We start from the raw sequence: 20,004 nt of genomic DNA, 5'->3' as shown, positions 1-20,004 counted from the left end.
TCAAGGCATGTACCCACACAGTTGCCAAAGCATCATCAACTATGTTGCCCTTTTCTGGCTGCTGCAGATGGCTTCAAAAGGCATCTGTTTTTCCCTCTTTTTACTGTTCAAAGGCATGCATTCTCCTTTTTCTGCAAATCTCTGTTTTCTCTGCTTTTCTCTGGTTTTCTGCTACTTTTCTGACAGTAAAAGCCTGACAGGCAAGAGAAAATTGATAGCCAAAACTGTCTCTGCAACTGTCTCTTTTTTTTTTTTTTTTTTTTTTTTGGGTGAAAACAGTAACCAGATGAGTAACTACTGGTTACTTTAACCGACTGTCTGGTTCTGGTCTGGTTAGTCTGCAACTAGACTAACTGGACTGGTTACACCAACCAAACTGGTCTGGTTAGGCCAGCTTAACTGAACCAAAGTTGAACTAACTGGATACTGGTTCAACTAACCAGAGTTAACTGACTGCGGTTGACTTAACCAGGGTTTCACTAACCACGGGTCAACCAACCAGGGTTTAACTTTACCAGGATTAACTTAACCACTGGTCTGCCAGGCTGGCTGCCACGTGTCAGTGCCATGTCAGCATCTGAGCTGTCTGCCACCTGTGCTGCGCCACGTCAGAAATGCACACGTCTGCCACGTCACCTGCCACGTGTCAGATTACACACGTGCCACATCAGCACCTTGCAAGACCTCTGCCACGTGTGCTACGCCACGTGTCCCGCGCCACGTCAGCGCCACGTCAGCGCCTGCCCAAACCTTGGTCGTGGGCTGATCGTCGTCGGGCGTCGCGGTTTTTGTGTCTCTGGAGAGGCGATGATCGTCCGTCAGCGGGTGAACCAGCTAACCGATGCGTGAAGGTATCGCTGTCCCACCCGAGGCGTCACGCAATTATTTGGACAAAATATCTCTCCAAGGAATGACTGAAGCCCATGCCCCCGACTCCTCGTTTAGCTTACCAACTGAAGGACCGTATGAACCTTCATACTTTGCCTGGTCACCGTCCTGCGTATAGCCTTCGTCGGTGCATCCAAGGGTAGGTGGTCAGCAATCATTTGCAAACTAAAACTTGAGAGCCAGAATCTCGTTGTCCACTGTTTGGACGGAATTTGCAACAGGCAAAATAGAACATTCAAAGGTCCGATAATCTTCTGATTACCCAACCAAACACCCTTCAGCCTTTCTTGGATCGTCACCACCTGCACTCTTCAACTCTACTTGGATCGTCACTTCCTAGGAAGGAAATGAGACCTTCCGCTCTGATACCAATACAACCGGAACTGATCGTGGAAAATAAACAGCTATGGATTCACGTCAACGACTGAATTAAAACTGTCCACAGCTCTCCCTTCTCTCTCTCTCTCTGTGGACAAACACTAGGGCCCAGGACAAATTGTCGGGCTGGACCCCCCCGAAGGTCTTTATTACTTTCAGAAAAACTGTTACAAAAGTTCAGCAGGAAGCTGTCTCGTAAGTCTCTCCTCCTCCTACGTGAAAAGAAATCCTTCTTTACAAGGGCTTCAAACCCCATTCAAATTGGCAACATGCCACTTGTCTACAATCTAGACTAGCTCTTATTACAAGCCACTTAGGGCCATTCTGGAGTCTTCAAGGCTCTCGATCACAGGAACCGCTTTCTAGGTGCTTGTCAGGCTCCCATTTCGCTTAGGAAAAATAATCCTTCTAGTACCTGCAACAATTAATTAAAGCGCACCACCATGGTACCCATTAATTGTTAGCGCTTTGCATGCAAATAACACACTGTGGACTAATCCTAGTCACGGTGGGCGTCCCCACTGAACACATGTGCACATCTAAACAAATATATATATAAATAAATATATATATATATTTTCTTTGGTTGACCGAGGTCAACACTCTTGATTATAATTAAAGAGCTTTGACCAAGAGTCAAGGCGCCTTAATTATAGCCAAGTCTCTCCAACCGAGGTTGGCACATCTTGGTTAACCGAGGTTAACCCCTCTTGGCGCGTGCCAAGTCTTGTTGACCGAAGTCAACATTCTCTGACCGCAATCAGGTTTACTTGACTGGAGTCAAGTATCTTTGATCGTAGTCAATCCTTTGACCATTAAAATGACTCTTTGACCGTAATTAACACATATAGAACTCTTTAATTAAGATCAAATAAATGGTCAACTGTACTTTGACTTAGGATATTTACATTGTGGTGACAGTATTAGGTGCCACATTTGCTGGCCGGAACTCATCCCCCATTTACATAGTCCCATAAATTACAAGAAATCATAATATTGCGTACCATAAAACTCCAGAGGGAGTAGTTGGTACCATCCAACTTATCCTCTTGTGAGAGACCACTGAAACCGAAATCATTCTGATTTTGCTGGGCCATGTCTGAGAAAGAAAATACAGCAAATGCAAATATGAATTCCCTTGCAGGGAATGGAGTGCACAAATCCCAAAAAAACACAGCCAAACACTGGCTAAAAAGGCAACTCAAATCTCTGTAATGTTTTTGTCAGAAATCTGCCAGAGCATCCAATCTCTCCCAAAACCTGCCAAAAGTGCTTCAAAACACTCACAGAAAGGCAGTGTGAACTGAAACGTGCAAAATTGCTCCCCCAATTCGTGGCTTGAAATTGCAACCAGAAAGGGGCAAATTTTACTAAAAGCCCCAAATCTGCAATTTCTGAGCAAAAGCCCCAAATTTCAGACCAGATCTGCAGATCTATTTGCAATGCTTGCTCCAAGTGCAGCTCCAAATTTCTTCAACACCTGCAAAGTGTTTGCAATGTCTGCCCGCGAATACAAAATGCCCCAAATTTTCTACAAGAACTACGCCAAACAATGGCTATCTGTAAAGAAATGTCTGCGAGACGACCAACTGCAAGAATGACTGCAGGAATGAAACCTACTCAGAAGGCCAAATGCAAATGTACGGAACTGTTAGTACGAAACTAAAAGTACATCTGACATATGGATGTACGGCATGTACGGTGACTGTACGACAGAGGTATGGATGGCCGTACTGTACGGACGAGCTGTGTGCTGCAGGCTGTACGGCAAAACAGTACGGAATGTACGGCCAAGCTGTACGTTGAATGTTCGAAAGGTACGAAGACTATACGGAACAGTTCGTACGTCTTGTACGGAAGGCAGCCAAGGACAGCAGTACGGACGAAGAGCTGGTACAGACATGTACGGTGCATGTACAGTACGGGGGGTACGGAATCAGTCGACGCAGGTTGTACGGCGGCTGAACGTTGATGCAGAAAGTAGAGTACGGGCGGGAGCTGAGACTCTGTACGACGTACGGCGCTGCTGTCAGTTGTACGGCGTACGGCAAAATGACGCTGGTGCAGTACGGACGAGAGCTGAGGAAGTAGCTGTACGGGAGCAGGCGCAGAAATGTACGGACTCTTGACGAAGGTTGTACGGAAGCAATCCGTACAATGTACGGACTGTACGGACAAGGAGCGGGCCGAAGCTTTCAAGCAAGGAGCAGGGAGCAGGGTCAACCTGGCTCTGATACCAAATGTGAGAATAGGGAGAGAGCAAAGTGTGAGAGCAGGAGCAGGAGAGTGAGAGAGCTGAAAACGATAGTTGCAATTAGATGAGTGTGTTACAACTGAATAGAGTGATAGGTTTTGTTTAAGTGACAAAACCTTATCCTTCACTAACCGTAGTTAGTGAACTAACTGTGGTTAGGGGGAAAAACCTCTAAGTGAGGGAAAAGTGCCCCTAACCTACTTATTACATTACATTGGTCACTGCTAAATTATAACAATAATTCTAACAACAGCTCCACTTCAGCCTCCTGTGCAGCCCTTGAGATCCTCAGATCTGGCCCTGCTCTAGCCTCAGTCCCTTGGCCATCAGTTGAGCCTGATCTGAAGGTGACCACGCAGCACAAGAGTTGGAGGTTTGGACCAGCAAACGGAGAGAGGTTTGGGCATTGTTTCCTCAGCTTTCTCAGCTCTCTTTTACAGTTTACACAGCTCACTCTCAGCTCTATATTTCAGTCATCTCTCAGTTCTCTCATAGGATCTATCACTTCTAGTTTTCACTCTCTCACTCACGCAGTAACCTTGCATTCCGGTAGACAGCACAAGCCTCTTTCTTGCCTTGCAGAAGTGTCCTACATTGTCAGTGTGGACAGCATCAAGGTCTCGGTATTGGTCGGCGTTGCCTCTCGGGTCTTTGGGTCTACTATACATGTGCACAGTGAGCTCTTCAGAAATGTGTTCCGTGCTCTCTTGAAGAATGTTCTTTGTATATTCACAGTTCTCCAAGTATAAAGCAAATTCTCCCCTGATTGGGGGGGGGCCCTCAGTGGGTACAGGGACCCAATCGGTTGTCGACTCTACTCTCTCTCTAGCCTCATCTCCTTTCTCTCTCTATGGTAAACAATGCTCATTCCTCGCTAAAGGTTTAAAGAAGGTCTTGCTGTGAATTACATGATCAGATAGCCGTTGCAAGTTACACCTATGGAGGAAACATCAGTACTGCATGGCTTGATTGTTTCTTTGTCTTTTCAGACTCAATGCACTTCTGCACTTAAGAGATATCATGTCTAGGTTTTCTGCAGTAATTACATCTCTTCTTTTTCTTTCAACATTTTTATCGGCATCAAATGTGCTGCCAGCATTTCCCAAATATCTTTGTTGTCTTTCCTTTGCCCTTGTGATGAGTAGCGAATGTATCAATGTTAGCCAACTCTTCCTTTGAATCTTCGACCTTCCTCAAGTATTCATCCATGCTTTCTTCTCCATCCATTTGCAAGGCATCCAACAGCTTTCTCAAAAATGCAACTAGCATTGCGAATTTGATACAAGGAGGCGCATGTATCCCAAGCATCCTTAGATACTTTGCATGAGCTGATACAAGGAATTTAACCCTTTTTCATAGACAAAGCAAGTAGGGCATGAGCATGTGCATCCTTACCATCAAGCATTCCAAACAAATCATTGTTTGCCATCTTAACTGCAAGGGTATACAGCTGCAAAAAATGATATTATCTGCAAAAGTCCTATATTCTGTAAACCCTTGAGAGACTAGCTAAGGTTGTAAATCGGCACTCGAATTGAACAAGGATGATTAGCGTCAAACTATCAGCGACACACAGTTCATTGTACTATGTAGAGGCTTGTAGGTATAGCCTATATTGCTGTTGCAACTTGTACGGCTCGTATGGCCTATACACCATGTACAAGTTTGTATGCTACAGCAGATCATTAAGTGCAAGGTTGCCACTAGTGTCCACCTTGCATAAGAGCACATGAATCTGAGAATTGCACATACACTGAGCTAGAGCACACGAGTTAGACTAGAAAATTGTTTGCTAGCGGGGGCTCAACAAATTAGACGACATCTCCACGAGAAGCACAAAATGTGTATGCTCACGAACAAAACGGCTAGCAAGAAGCGTAGAGATCTGTGGTGGTGCACCAGCTCCACATGAAGTCTTTGAGTGCACTTGTTCGAAGTCCATCTACAGAGGGTGGCTACATTGGTTGACTGAAGGTGAGCAAGCAGTACTATTTGCTAGTAGCGACTCAATGGTGGGTGAAGCCTCTAGAGCAAAAGTGAAGAATTGATCAATAAGCTTCACAAGCTGGAAGCTTCAACATGAGCGACAAACTGCAAGAGTGCCTCAACAACCAAATATGTGGCAGCCTGACACGTCCCCAACACTCCTGAAACCTCCGATCTGCAAGCAAACATAAGAACACACCAACGTGAAGAAACTGAGCAGGCTGCTCACCACCCAACCATGACATCTACGAGATGTGATCTCGAATCAGGAGATGTCATGTGCATGGATTGGTATCTGACGTGTACTGGGTACACAAGACTAGCTCAGGTAGCCTGGGGAGGCTTAGAGCTAGGCAGGCTTGATTCTCGGGTTGAGTGGCAAGGGTACGAACCAGTTTGGGGTCTTCGCTATTTTTGGCGCTTGAGGCCCGAGTCTATAAAAGGGGCCCAGGGGGTTCAGTTCCCAGTGCGCCGATGGGAGCAAGTTTCGTTCCCAGGTGCTAGGTCTGTTCCTGGATTGAGTCGCAGACGCGCGCCTGCATCTTAGCGTAGCCCAAGGCCCAGAGGCAGATCCCAGGCTTCACAGCGCCACCTGGTAGTTTGGGACACCAGGCTGGTTTGGATCTGATTGGGAGTTCGTGTCAGTAGCTCAGCTCGTGGCTCGGAGGGGACATCTCCTGATTCGGGATCACATCCCGTAGATGTCATGGTTGGGTGGTGAGCAGCTTGCTCAGTTTCTCATGTTGTGTGTGTTTGTTTTGCAGATCAGAGGTTTCAAGAGTGCTGGGACGTGTCAGGAGATGTCCCCTCCGAGCCACGAGCTAAGCTACTGGCACGAACTCCCAACCAGATCCTAACCAGCCTGGTGTCCCATACCACCAGGTGGCGCTGTGAAGCCTGGGATGTGCTGCCTTGCACCTTTGATTCCTCCAAAGTCTCCAAAAAGTTTCATTCGTTTTGAGATCTTGCATATCTATCAGATCTCTTATCACCATCACCTTCTTTTTCCTTTGACATGTCAGAGGGACGCTGTCCAAGTGAAATCTCATCAACATCATTATATGGGCTGTGATTCACAGCAAAGATGATGTATCTACAAGCAATGATTTTTTTATTGTAGAAATCATAAAGATTTAACCCTTTGTCTACTCAGTGTGTTAGAAATTAATGCTTAGTATATATTATTTCAGATGGCAGTTTACAGACCAAGAATTGGTTATTTATTAAAAAAGGCATCATTGAGCTAAGGTAGGGCAGCTTGCCTTGATACAATGGCATCGCCTCCTGCCCCCCGGCCCTCCCTCTTGCCATGTGAAAAGGGTTTGGAAAGCCTAACGAAGTCTAGAATTGGAAAGATTTATTTGAGTGGAGATCTCTGACGGCAACCTCTAAGAATGCTCATGAGTTTTGCGAATTGCAAATGTAGATCGCGAGGCTTTTATGTCGACAAGCCGCTTGAAGATTTAAAACATTTTGAACAATATAGATCAAGTATCTAGATGCTAGACTCCTTGGCGATAAGAAGAGAACTGTTGGCCACAACTTCTGTGATTCTCAATGCAGTATCATATATGCCTTGAAAATGATCCAACACAAACCTGAAGGAGCTTCATGGAGAGTTCTCATCCCATGTTTTCTAAAGAGAATGCAGATCAAGGGCAATGGAGTGTAGATTGTCCAGCCTAGTTATGAAATTAGAACCTCAATGTCATTGCCTGTGGACAAGAACTCGAGAGCATATCCATGACAAAAAGTCAGCATAAAATCCAGGAAGCAAGCGTTTGCTACAACACGGAGTGGACAATGTGAAAGACCAGGCAATGCAGGAGGCATCAAGGTCCTAAGGCCATGTGAGGCTCTAGCCATAATGCAGGAGCTGCATGCGAGGTCTCGGAAGCACCACCAAAGGGAGCAACTACTTTCCTCTGAATCAAAGCAAAGAAAGAAAGGAAGTTTATTAAAAGTCTTTGAAGACTGAAGGGTCTATGAGATGGAAAGAACTAGATACAATGAGCTTATGGGTGGAGCCTCTAAGTAACACCGAAGACAAATACAACATAATCATAGAAAGACCGATACATAAAGATGTCTAAGCCCATGGAGAGGATGGAAGCTGTGGTGTCACATCACTACGATGATCCTCTAGAAGCTGGTGGAGGGGAGCCCAAGGGGGAGCTTGGTGGTGTACAAGGCTGCGGTGGCATAGAACCTGTGTAAGAGAGCTGGCGGTGGTTGCTGTGTGGGGTCCGCTGTGGTCTCCTAGTTGTGGCTGTGTCGGACCAATGCCACAGCTAGGAGATCATAGCTAAGAGATAAAGAGCACACAATAGAAGAGGTGATGCCAATCTGATGTATGGATGAACTGGACAAGGGCACACTAATGGGAGGTTAGGGTGTGCCCAGCAAAAACGAGCCCCAGGGTTTGTATAAACGAACCCAAGATAATGAATTGTGACTCGGGGGAGTATTACTCTACCTTATGAAAAAGTACAGAGAAAATGAAAACCATGGAGAGGCCCAATGGCCATTAGCCAACCACATCAAAGTACGACTATTATTTGTGAAATCTTACAAGCATCCTGGCAAGTTCATATTATTGTGTTTTTGAAGTGTTGGAGCTGAATGATAAAGTCTTAGAAGTCATTTTATTTGAAATGATGTCAATGAGTATCTGCTGAAGCCTTTTCTTTACTGTTCAATTTCTGGAAGTTGAAGCAATTTGATAATTCCCAACAGCAGAGACAATACTGTAGACCTGGAGATTGCTTTTACACAACTGATAATAATTGTACGTTTCTTATGCAGGTGAACTGCCTGAAAATACCTCTGTGAAGCCTGTACGAACGCTTGCTGTCTTTGGGTTCTTGGGAATCATCAGACTTTTAAGTGGTTTGTCTCCCTGATTTGTTGCAATGTGTATTTTGAACTTACCTTGCCAACCAATATCATATATTCTTCATTGAATAGCTTGCAGGACTTGCTTTACTTTCAGGTAATAGCTACTTTTTTTTTTTTTTGGTTAACAGAAGCTTATGCATTGGTCATTACATCCCGGGAACTCGTTGGGACCTACCATGGAAGTTCTGTATATAAAATTACCTCCATGAAGTTTCTCCACTGTAACTCTGATTCAAAGGCTCTATCTTCTTCAGAGGTAATTGATATGCACCCACAAGCTTGTCAACAAGCCGCAGTTTCAAAAGCACTGTATAAGATTTTGATAGGAGCTTTTGCATGACAGAAAAAAGATGAAGCTCATTTACGGAGCCTTCTCAAATCTCTGGAGGCAACACCTGGTCTGTATGTGTCATATGAGACTGATCTTACCCACAGGTATTCCCAACGAATGCTACTACATTAAAGACCTTCTGTTTTCTGAGCTCATAGAATGTGGGTAATTGGATTTACTCTCAGTGGAAAGGAACTTTTTTCCATACTTTTAGATTCAATCTTGGAACCTGGAAGTATGGAACATTCAGCTGCATAATTTAAAGGTTTTAAAGTATCCTAAATGTTCTTTTTTGGGGTGCAAGATAGCACATTTAATTTACGATGACCTTGTTATACTCGGTTTCATACAATGTTCAGATCAAAGGGTGAGATGTCAGATGTAGGAAGATGAGGACTGATATTCAGCTCAACCAAAATTGAAGTAAGGCTTTCATATTTTCCACAGTGTGGTCTAGATCATGTGCCTGGACTTCTAAATGCATGTGATTGATAACACATGAAGAATGATCACAGAAGCTATGGCACTTTAGCATAGGATCTTCTTAAACTCCTCTTCTCTCCTATTGGCAGTGGTTGTCAGAGTGTGGCAACAAACCATAGTATCTTGCTCATGAGGCCTCCACAATAGGCACCTGGAGAGTTTTCAGAGAGCTACCTTGCCAGAGTGGCACATCATCACGCAGGCCTTGCAGGGCATGTGCAGATGTACCCTACAGATTGACACAGTGATACTTGTTGACGGATTTCAGGGGGCAGATGTGATTGAGGGTAGACAGGTCCACTAACTAGGCGTCTTCTCAGGCAGAAGAGTCCCTTTTACAAGTCTATTCTATCCTTTGGAACCGAGGAGAGAGAATCCTTTACGCAGTTGCAGAGGGGTGGACACTAGTGAGATTAACAAAGCAAGAGTTTGATTGAGGACTCCATGGTATGGGTAAAGTAATCTGGAAACATCTCAGAGATACCTGGAACTAATGCCATGGTTAGTGATTAAACTAACTGTCACTGAACTTGGCCTAGGGGTGCCAGGCTAGGGGCATTAGTTAATGTCCAAAGGGTACCTATGATTTTATGTGCAACAAGTGCAACTGCTAGTGCTATTAGCTTGGTTCTATTCTCTAAGGTCATTGGTTTAGTTCACTAGGGTCATGCTTTAAAAATTGACCCACTAGAGGTCCTATATACTAGGGTTATTGGTTCCAAGCATTAGGGTCATGATTCACCAAGTGACCCCCCTAGGGGCATTAAAATCCCACGCCTATTTGCCATGTGTCTATGTGTGAGCATTTGTGGCCTCTCTGCTTGACTTGTGGCACCTGTGTGTCACATCTGGAAGCAGGCCTCGGAGCCCGTCCCTAGTCTTCCCTACTGTTCTGAGTCTTCTCCACTACCAGAGGAGTCTTCTGAAGAAGATGACGGATTTTTGCAGCTATCTCTTGGCTGGGTGAAGTCATTTCTGAAGCTTTCTCCACGACAGATCTTCTCCCCTTGGTGTTTCTTGCTGTTGGCATGCTCCCTGGACTTGGGCGTCTTCATTCTGGGCCTTTTCTGAAGTTTTTCTCGACTTTCTTCGCGACAGAAGTTCTCCTTTTCTTTATCTAAAGCCATATTCTTGGATGCCTCTCTCTTGGCTCCTGTTTGGTGCAAGGCGCACTGAATTCTGAGGGTCCTGTGGGCTGAAATCTTCATTCAAGTGGACGAATTCATGGCGGATTTGCTGCAGCTTGCTGGACGCTCTCTCTTATGACCTTTTCTGGTGCTGGAAGGCAGTCAAGCACAGTTCCCTCTTGTCAGAGTCTGCTATGTGCTGTTCAACCATCTTCTGAGGCTGTTTCGAGCTGAAACAGGCTCCTTTTGTTGGCCGAATTATTGTCTTCTCCTTCTACTTTGTGCTACTGTCACTCTTGCTGAGTTTTTTGGAAGGTTGGATGCCCTGCCGTTGGCCCAGGAGAGGATTGGGGCACTGGTTGTGATACTCTCTTCCTTGGGAAGCAGTGGCAAGCCTTGGGCTCAGTAATGGCTTTGATTTGTGTAGATGCATTGCTTGGCATGATGTTGGGTTGTTCTACTTGAGATATGCTTGGCTACTGAAGGGAACCAAGAGGATAGTACTGGGCGTTGGTCACTTGCACAGCCACGGGTTGGCATTGTACTGGGTTGCACCTGCGGGTGAGTCCAAGAAGGGAGTCCCTTGTATTTGAACTAACTAGTGAATAAATAAATACCGCAAGGGGTGCCAAGTGTTGGGGCCAACAGGTGTCACTGTGTATGCTTTTGAGTAGGGGCATTCTAGCCTTCCTTGTTTTGTATGGTTCAGTGATGCTATGTTGTGGAATTGTATGCTCTAAGTATTGTGTTTGGGCAATGACAATGGAACATGGTGGTTGTAATTTGGTGTTGTGAGAAAATAGAGTAAGGTCTACTGCCCTTTGTCAGTCAAAGGCCGCTTAAAGTTGCACATGTTCACTCAAAAGGATATAACAACCTATGGAAGTACAGGGATTGCAGAATCATGTAACAAATGGAATAAATCGTAAAGCTTTCTGAAAAGCTTCAAACTTGGGTCGTGGAAGTGCCTCGGTGAAAATATCTGCCAAATTGTCTTGTGTTGAAACATAAGACAAGTGAATATCCCCTCTCTTTGACATAATGATAATGAACCTCATTATGCTTAGTGTGTGCATGAAACACTGGATTCCACGCAATGGCTAAAGCACTCTGGCTGTCAGTGCAGATAGTGGTGGGAGATATTTGACCAACATCAAGATTAGCAAGTAGTTTCTATAGCTAGATATCTACATTCCGCGGTGGTTGTAAAAGCTGCCCGATATTCAGCTTCACAGCTGGAAATAGCAATTGTAGGCTGCTTTTTGCTAAGCCAAGAGATGCATGAAGCTCCGAGCATAATATAGATGCCACTATGTTACACTCTAGTGTCATAGCACTCTACCCAGTCACTGTTTGTAAAAGCATGCAGTGTAAGTGAAGAATGGTCACCATAGAGAAGGCCCAAACCTTGAGTGCTTTCCAAGTATCAAAAGTGGCATCAAAGGGCTCCATAGCATCACCCATGGAGAAGCGGAAACGAGATTGCGTAGGTGTAGAAACTAATTTACAGTTCTCGAACTGAAACCTGTGTAGGAGCTGTCCAATGTATTTGGAATGACTCATCATAAGTGAAGCTGATCCAAAATTTTCATAGTAAATGATTGCTGCAAATCAGCCTTAAAGGCTGCAATATGTTGAGTGGAAGGTCTAGTTCAAAGCATACCATCAACATATAAGATTAAAATCAGCCAGTCAATATCATGCTTGTAGACATAGAGATTCCTCTTCGTAAGGCTGTTCTGAAGACCAAGCTTGATTAGATGAGTATGAATCTTGGCATACCAAGCCTAGGGTACTTGCTTCAAACCATAAAGTGCTTTGTGCAGTCGGCATACCTTTTTTTAAGACCCTTTGATTTCAAAGCTCAAGGACATACACCTTCTCTTGCAAATGGTCATGAAGGAACTGCAGAGCTGGCCAAGAGGAGCTGTAGCTCCTACTTTCACCCAATAGAAACACACTAGAGAGCGTGGAAAGCACAAGGTAGGGTTGGAAACCAGCCCTGATCCCCCTCTAGGGCCATGTGAGAGCAAGGGTGTCACGGCTCGGGGACGTGAATTTCTAAGCTTTAGGAATTTACATTCATACTTTTTCTCGTTCGTTCACCTTGAGGAGGCGTTGGCCAGGACACCAATCTTGCCTTGGTTGAAGCTGTTTCATTGTCTAGATAGGGCTTAATTTCTTAAAAGACTACATACCTACTGACCAACACCTTCTCAGCATCCTTGTTGTATAGTCAACAAGGTTATGTCATTGTATCCTTCTTGAATCCAATTGTTTTTAGTATCTTTATGCACGTGCACCCATCCGTTAGAACCAAAAACTCTAAAATAGTTTATAATGGATTACTTATCTCAGTAAACCTCCACTGGTGTCTTTTCCATGATTGCTTTAGTCATTTTGCTATTCAGGATATGGACAACCATATTGACTGCCTCTGCCTAAAAAGACCTTGGAACATTTTTACCTCTTAGCAGGATGAAACTCATCTCTACAATCGCCCAATCCTTGCACTCTGCCTCCCTAAATGTACGTGTTGTCGTCACTTGACATTTGATGCCATTCTTCTTGCAATATGCATTGAACTGTGAATTCCCCTCTCTCACACACACCATGACCCACCTCTTGCACTCTATTCACTAAGGGGGGCATCAAGGACATGGTAATGAAGCTTCACAATGGCCGAGCGAAAGATCATGAGGGTTTATGCACTGAGTTTGTTGCATACAGGATTGATATCCTAGCCCCTATCTTAGCAAAGTCGTTCAATGAAGCCGTTTGCCTCGGTTTCCCTCGCACATGGATTCTCAAGACCATCACACCTATTTAGAAGGCAGGGGATCCCATGAGTCCATAAAACTAAGGGCCATTATGATTTGGCATGTCATGTCCAAGATTTATGCCTTAGTACTTGACATGGAGGTCAGCCGCTATGTAGAGATGCAGGGACTCAGAGCAGAGGGGCAGACAGGTTTCCCACGTGATCATGGGACCATGGACCACATACTTAACACTCAAGAGTGTCATAGAGGAGGCGATGACATGGAGGCAGAGGGTTTATTGCTGCCTTGTGGATTTTCGCAAAGCCTTTGACACAGTACCACGAGCATGTCTCATCCGGTTGTAGGAGCTAGGCTATGGCTAGGAGATAGTCTGGGATGTTATGGCACTATACGAGAGGGTTTCTGGCAGAGTTCGGACGGGGGTGGATGGACAGATGAGATCATGAGCACTATTGGGGTCAAGCAAGGTCGTCCACTTTTGCCGACCTTGTTTGGCCTTTATCTAGACGAGCTTGAGTCTTTGATAATTGAATTCTCATTGTGTGGACTATCAAAAACCAAGGCAGAATGGTATTGATGTGAAAATCATACATACTAAATATCAGGTCAAGCACTTTGACCCATACTTCAATTGCACGACCTCATTCAAAGAGAAATTTTCACATGATGATGAGGACAATGTTCAAGGGAAGGTACAAATGTTTGCAAATGGAAAGAGAGTAGTTGGGTGTGGGTGAATGATCAAGTGGCCTAATGGTAGTGTCCTAGGCATACCACTATCAGGTTCACTGTTAGGGTAGCTACAACATAAATTAACACCAATGCTTGTGATTATTACGAATGTCACACCCAATCAATCAAACATGAATATTTTTAAATTGGCAATTGAAGGTCAATAATTGTGGTCAAATGAGAGCTATTATAGCTAGTAAAAAAGGTGGTCCACCTTAACATGGACCCACTTATGACATTGTCGAGATGGAACAGAGCAAACTAGAGAAATATGATTCTAGCTCAGGTGATGAGAATGACAACTCTACATTTGGAGTGATGTTCCGCAGTAAGCCATCTATTCCCCATCAGATCATTCAGGCTGAGTTTGGGGCATCTCCATTGCAATTAGATGTGGCATTCCAGACTCTCACTTATCTATATCGTGTGTGGGATTATGGCTCATGTGCTGCAGGGCGACACGGACTACCTTGGTTGGCGCTATCCTCTTTCTGGCATTAGCGGCTCAGGGTGATCAGAGATGTTGGTACGCACACACATGCAAATGGTTTGAGAGACTGGGTATCCATATAGACAGGCTGCCACCCTTCCAGTATAGCATTGATGCTCCGTTTGTCCCGTTTGAGGGCAACGAGTTCAATCCGATCATCCGAGAGGATATTCTACAATTACACACATTTAGGGCCTGGTTGGCACAGATAGAGCTTCCTGTGAAGCTCAGCTTCTATAGGGACCACTGCTTACGTATCTTCGAGGAGGGTTTCATTATCCCGCCAGGGTACACTCAAATCCACCTACCACACTCACGTAGGATTGCCAATGGGTAGTTCCGTTCGACAGCACACTGACTCCATATCGAGAGTGGACGAGCATAGGGGATCCCCAGAGAGAGTCATATCTGCACACTGTGTGAGCGTTGTCCAGTCTACTATGAGATCCGTGGATGATACCACTACCTTTTCAGAGACGGCTTTGAGGGCCTTTCCAGACTTCTCTCATACCCAGACCAGAAGTGCCTCGCCGCTTTCCTTCATGAGGCAGTCCGACATAGAGAGCGGCTTATCAGATCACAGAGATAGAGACGGGAGGCCTTATTTGATCCATCTCAAAGTGTGATCACAAAGTTCTTCTAGCCAGAGCATGCTGCCCCCTTGGTCATAGATAGCAGGAGAGGCAGAGACCCTGAGATTGAGACACAGCACATTCGACGGACAGATGCACATATCACACTAGTTGACATCTCATTTATGTTCAGACCTAGTTTGTGGCTGACATGGGTTATGTGGCACTTGTTAGGCGTAGAGCAGCTGCCAAAAGGGCACGACAGAGTACTATTCCTCCAGACAGTAGACAGTGATCTATCACGGGCTTCTTGCATACACTACCTAGCCCGTCATCGGGCGTACTTGGCGTTTCATGCCATGTGTGTCCTGCATTGTATTGTATTGGATTAGATTGTATCTGTTGGGCCATAATTGCGTGCCTGGCCACCTTCATGCCCTCTTGACTCATCTTGCCTCATGGAAACATAATGCTTGAAAGATATCTCCTGCTGCACATCATCCTTCTTTTCCATTGCAAGGCTAAAAGCTTCATTCCTTTTGTTGCTTGTAAATGATGAATTTGAGGACATTCTAGGAACAATAACAATACGGAATCGACATGTAGAAGTGGTTGGGTTGGATTTTTGAATTCCATCGTTTTTTTCATTTGAGATATGGGGCTCTCAGGTGTATCTCTTCTTAATCACTTGTGATTCTGTTGTTGCTTGTGAAAATATATGTTTAAAATTCTGAAGTTCTGATGGTGCTTGTATCTTTTGTAGTATTCAGAAGTATGCTTCTATCCAAAGGGATCAACCTATATGGAAACAGGTAAGCTAGGTCTGTTTAAAGGGCATATTTTTAATCTTGTTTTGAGTTCAGGAGTTTTTCCTTTGTAACATGGCTTTACTGGTCTTCTGCCCCTCTTTTGTGGGGCTTGTTCATATTGGACAGAGTTGTTATTTTTTTACAAAGGTTCACCTTAGGTGCATACCTGTTGTGTGCCTGATTGCTGAGTTAGCCTTCAGCCTGTGAGGAAAAAAAGACTCAATCTTTCTTTCCAGCACCACTGTCTAATGGCCAAGGCTACTCTTCACCCCTGCAAATGAAACAGAACTAAATACACTGAATGGTAGAATGTGCAGCTTTATGGATGACCTATGGGTGGGCATGATGCCGTGAGAATCTGATATTGCAACATGTATTTTTAACGAATTTTAGAATGAAGCCCTTTGGATAAATGTATTGATGAAATGCATGTGGACATGTGCCTTTGTGAGTATACATTTATACACTCTTTCGAGGGTGTTTGGTGTTAATGAATTGTGTGGAGTGTCATAGTAGCTAGTTCCTGTTTCTGATGATCTTGTTAGTTTTTAATATTATGGGTAACGAAGATAAGGTTTAAGAACTGCACTTATCGTCCGTTTCAATGCTAAGTTCGGGCATGGACCCTCATCTGTATAGGGGTACCAGCTGTCACAGAACACATTTAGTACCATGGGTGCTTGATGTCATCATGATTTAAAGCTTTGGAAGAGACTTTTGTAAATTGAAGAGCGCATACATTTTGTCTGTGTTTCTGATGATACTTTTAGGAATAGACCTGTTCATTTGTTTGTATATGTATGCCTTTGGTTTGGTCTTGCAGGTCGAGTCAAGGTTTGTATGGAACAAGCAGCTAATGGAAGATCTAATCGAATCCCAGGTCTAAATTTCTTAGTACTGGTTTCCTTCCAGCGTTTTTACCTTTTTGCAACTCTTGCCAACATAACCTAACTTGAACTGTCTTTTGAATTGGATCTTGCTGTGTAGTTGCAGTTGGACGCTTTTGCACTCCCTGTTATTCAGGGAAATATCCTGTCAATTCTACAGCTATAGCATTGATTGTAGATTTCAATATTCTTCTTCCTTGATAATATAAATGCTGGAAAAAGGATGCAAATACCTGGTCTTAGTTTGTTTTAGTTTTCCAAGGCATGGGTACTTTTTGTATCCTTCGAGTTTGAGCTGTTTTCATCAGATGCTACACTCTTATGGACATTATCTCTTAACTTGTGAGCACGCTTCCAGACAATTGAAATACAAGTACCGAAGGCACTCGTAAGAGTGTCTCTCATTGCCCGGCGTTGTGTTCGCCGCATAGGTATGTTCAGTGTCGCCACCTTTTTCTAATTTTCTGTCAATGTGTTCTGTTTGGAAATGCAATTACAAAGGCAGTCTTGACGTTCCATTGGCATCCATTTCAGGCACACGGATGTGGCGGAGAGGGGCTAATCAAGATGGGGATGTGGCAAACTTTGTAGAAAGTGAGCAAATCTTAGAAGTCAATGGGTACACAGCATCTTATCTTCAGGTATCTTTGTAATTCTGAATGCAGTTTTGTTTGTTTATAATTCGAAGTCAAAATTATTTGCATTTTTCTCACAGCTTAGAATGTGCAGGTTAGGGGTTCAATCCCGCTTCTATGGCAGCAAGTTGTCGATCTCACTTACAAGCCTAAAATTGAGCTTTGCAATATGGATGACATAGTGAGCACTGGACCTTTTAATTCTTTTGTTAATACATCATTTCCAGGCTCAATTTACTAGGTGTTTCGTGCAAGTTGTTAGCGTCTTCTTACTTATGAAATCAACTTGCATGCTTCATGTCACCAATAATATATTGGTTTTGTTTTTATGCATTGCTGTGTTGATATGAACTTTGGACCATCACATAGGTGCAGGGTTTAGGAATTTATGGATGAGAGACATGCAAGACCACAATATGCAAGTATGAAAATGAAAATGGAAGAAAAAGTTTAGTAGGAAATAGAAGCCTAAGCTAAATATATTGGGCTAAGGAGCTTTAAGCCTATTCAGCCATGGAGTTAGATCATGTGTATGGAAGTGCTAGACCCCAAGACAGTTGTAGCTATGAACACTGGAGAATGTACAAGAACATATGTGTGGAATCCTTAGGAGTGTCCGTATAATATCTGCAAAATTGCAGAAACATCTATCCTAAAATCCCTGTAGTGAGATGTACAGAATTCTATGAGGATGTGACATTTTGTCACATGTTGCATGACAGTTATGTAGAGTTAGCAAGGCTAACCATCATCATAGTATGGATTGGAAATCTCTTAACAAGCCCACTGTAAGTTGGTGGAGTAATAGCATTGACAATGGGAAAAACTGGCGAAAGATGATCAAATGGCCTTGTGTGCAATCCACTCTCCTGGGCCCCTTGTAATGGAGCTAGAAGGCAGCCATAGAAGGTGGGTGAGCTGAATATGCCATTCTGTTGTGCTTTGTGGGCAAGAAAGTCAAGAGGGTCTCGTAAAGGCCATTGATGACGTCAAATCCACTCTCTTGGGCCTGATGTGCCTAATTGGAATTCACAGCAACCTGAAGGTGGCATTAGTACCAAGCTGGAGGGACTGTCTTGCTCCCATATTGTAGAATTACCTGTGGTTGGGAACTTCACCTATGCACCTTGGGATGTTGGTATTTTGCGGGTGAATTAGGAAATCTTTGGCAAAAAACGACTGTGCTTGGGTACTGGAGAACATGCGCATTAGAACAATGCTCATTGCTTTGGCTGCTAAGTAGTTTCCTCCCTCCCTTGTCCTCTTCTCTCTCTCTCTCTCTCTCTCTCTCTCTCGTTAAGCCTAGCCCCGCCTAGCCCCGCCGCCTCTCAGCCTACCCTTGCCAGCCCTCCGCCTAGCCCTGCAAGCCCTCCGCCCACCGCCGCCTAGCCTCGCCAGCCTTCAACATAGCCCTGCCTGCCCTCAGCCTACCCCCGCCAGACGCCTACCAGCGCCTAGCCCTGCCAGCTCCGCCTATCCCCGCTTAGCCTCACCCACTAGGAACCCCTAGTTGGGCTGAACCCCCAGCTCAACTAGGGGGTCAGATCAGCCAGGGGGTAACAGAAGAAATGGCCAGCAAAGAATGGCCTAGCCTACCCTCCTCTTCAAAATCACCCTTTACTCCAGCAACCTCCAATAGCAGAGCCCGATACGCCACAGTTGCGGCGAAGACGTCTTCCCTGTATGCTCATATCTATGAACGAGGTGGTCTTTTTGACCGACCCATTATTGGGTATCATGAACATATTTGGTTCCTACAGGATCAAGTGAGAGACATGAAGATGCAACTGGCGGATGCCATAACTAGAATTCAAGTCTCGGAAGGACCTGGTAAGCAGGAAGTCATTGACAAGGTTGTAAAGTCATGTAATGCTTCCCTCCCTAACCCCCCAACTAGTCTCTACAGTCAAGAATCTAGTTCAAACAAAAGTGCAGACAGCCAAGCAAGAATTGATTGTGGAGTTTGATGCAAAGGTCAACAAAGCTGATATTCAGGAAGAGATTAAAGAACATGCGGCTAGAAAGGATAATGCTTTGAAAATCAGAATTGGGGGGCTTCCAGATGAATGGTATAAAGAAGAGGAATCATTCAGTGATACCTTTGCACATGTCAAAGCAGCCATGCCTACTATTGATTGGACAGCTGACGCAGATCACAATCCTGACAATCCTGATGATGATGATGAAGCTCAAGCAGTCGAGATTGGTAGGCGTAATGGCCATGCTATCATTACTTTTAACTCACGAGACCTACGTATAAAGGTACTACGACAATCTCATAAGATGAAAGGGACTAAGATATGGATAGCCGAAGAACAAGAGCTCAACTAAAGGATAAGGCAAAGGAATTAGCAAAGGTTCGGGCCGTGAGGAAGGACGGCAAACAGGCAGTCTATCATGAAGGAGTAGCACTCATTAAAGAGTTTGAATCAAAACCAAAAGACTCTCAGTTTTAAACTGATGTATGGCCAACTATATCTACGTATGTTTTATCTAGATTATCACGTAGGTACTTTAAATAAAATGGAGCTGCGTTTGCACTCCTTGGGAGCTGCCGTGTGCCCTCCCTAAGCTGATGTACTAGTTGGTTTCACAGTTACGCTGAAACGCGTTTCAGAGTCGAGCCAGGCCTGAAACGCCGTTTCAGAGAAGCCCCGTTACTTGAAACACGTTTCAGGACCCTGAAATGGCTGGCTGAAACGTTTCAGCCAGTTTGAAATGCGTTTCAGAGCCCTGAAACGTGCTGTTTCA

General features: G+C 44.4%; 1 protein-coding gene across 3 annotated transcripts in view; it reads left to right on the top strand.

Moving 5' to 3' along the window:
• Positions 1–20,004, top strand: part of LOC147896084 (phosphoinositide phosphatase SAC7-like) — a 169,867-nt gene that overhangs the window by 54,758 nt on the left and 95,105 nt on the right. For 2 of the 3 annotated variants that reach the window (XM_087382439.1, XM_087382440.1), the window contains 9 exons: positions 8,312–8,395; positions 8,533–8,660; positions 8,748–8,839; positions 15,686–15,734; positions 16,555–16,611; positions 16,719–16,758; positions 16,969–17,049; positions 17,153–17,259; positions 17,348–17,434. In XM_087382439.1, the coding sequence (XP_087238565.1) occupies positions 8,312–8,395; positions 8,533–8,660; positions 8,748–8,839; positions 15,686–15,734; positions 16,555–16,611; positions 16,719–16,758; positions 16,969–17,049; positions 17,153–17,259; positions 17,348–17,434 (725 nt within the window). The remainder of the gene's footprint in view (positions 1–8,311; positions 8,396–8,532; positions 8,661–8,747; positions 8,840–15,685; positions 15,735–16,554; positions 16,612–16,718; positions 16,759–16,968; positions 17,050–17,152; positions 17,260–17,347; positions 17,435–20,004) is intronic. The other variant, XM_087382441.1, reaches the window with a different exon arrangement.

Source organism: Dipteris shenzhenensis, chromosome 12, assembly GCF_047967505.1.
Source record: "Dipteris shenzhenensis isolate YYH24624 ecotype China chromosome 12, Dip_SZ_1.0, whole genome shotgun sequence".
Classification (NCBI taxonomy): domain Eukaryota; kingdom Viridiplantae; phylum Streptophyta; class Polypodiopsida; order Gleicheniales; family Dipteridaceae; genus Dipteris; species Dipteris shenzhenensis.
The sequence above is the reverse complement of the archived record's forward strand: the minus strand, read 5'-3'. Positions and strand labels throughout refer to the sequence as shown.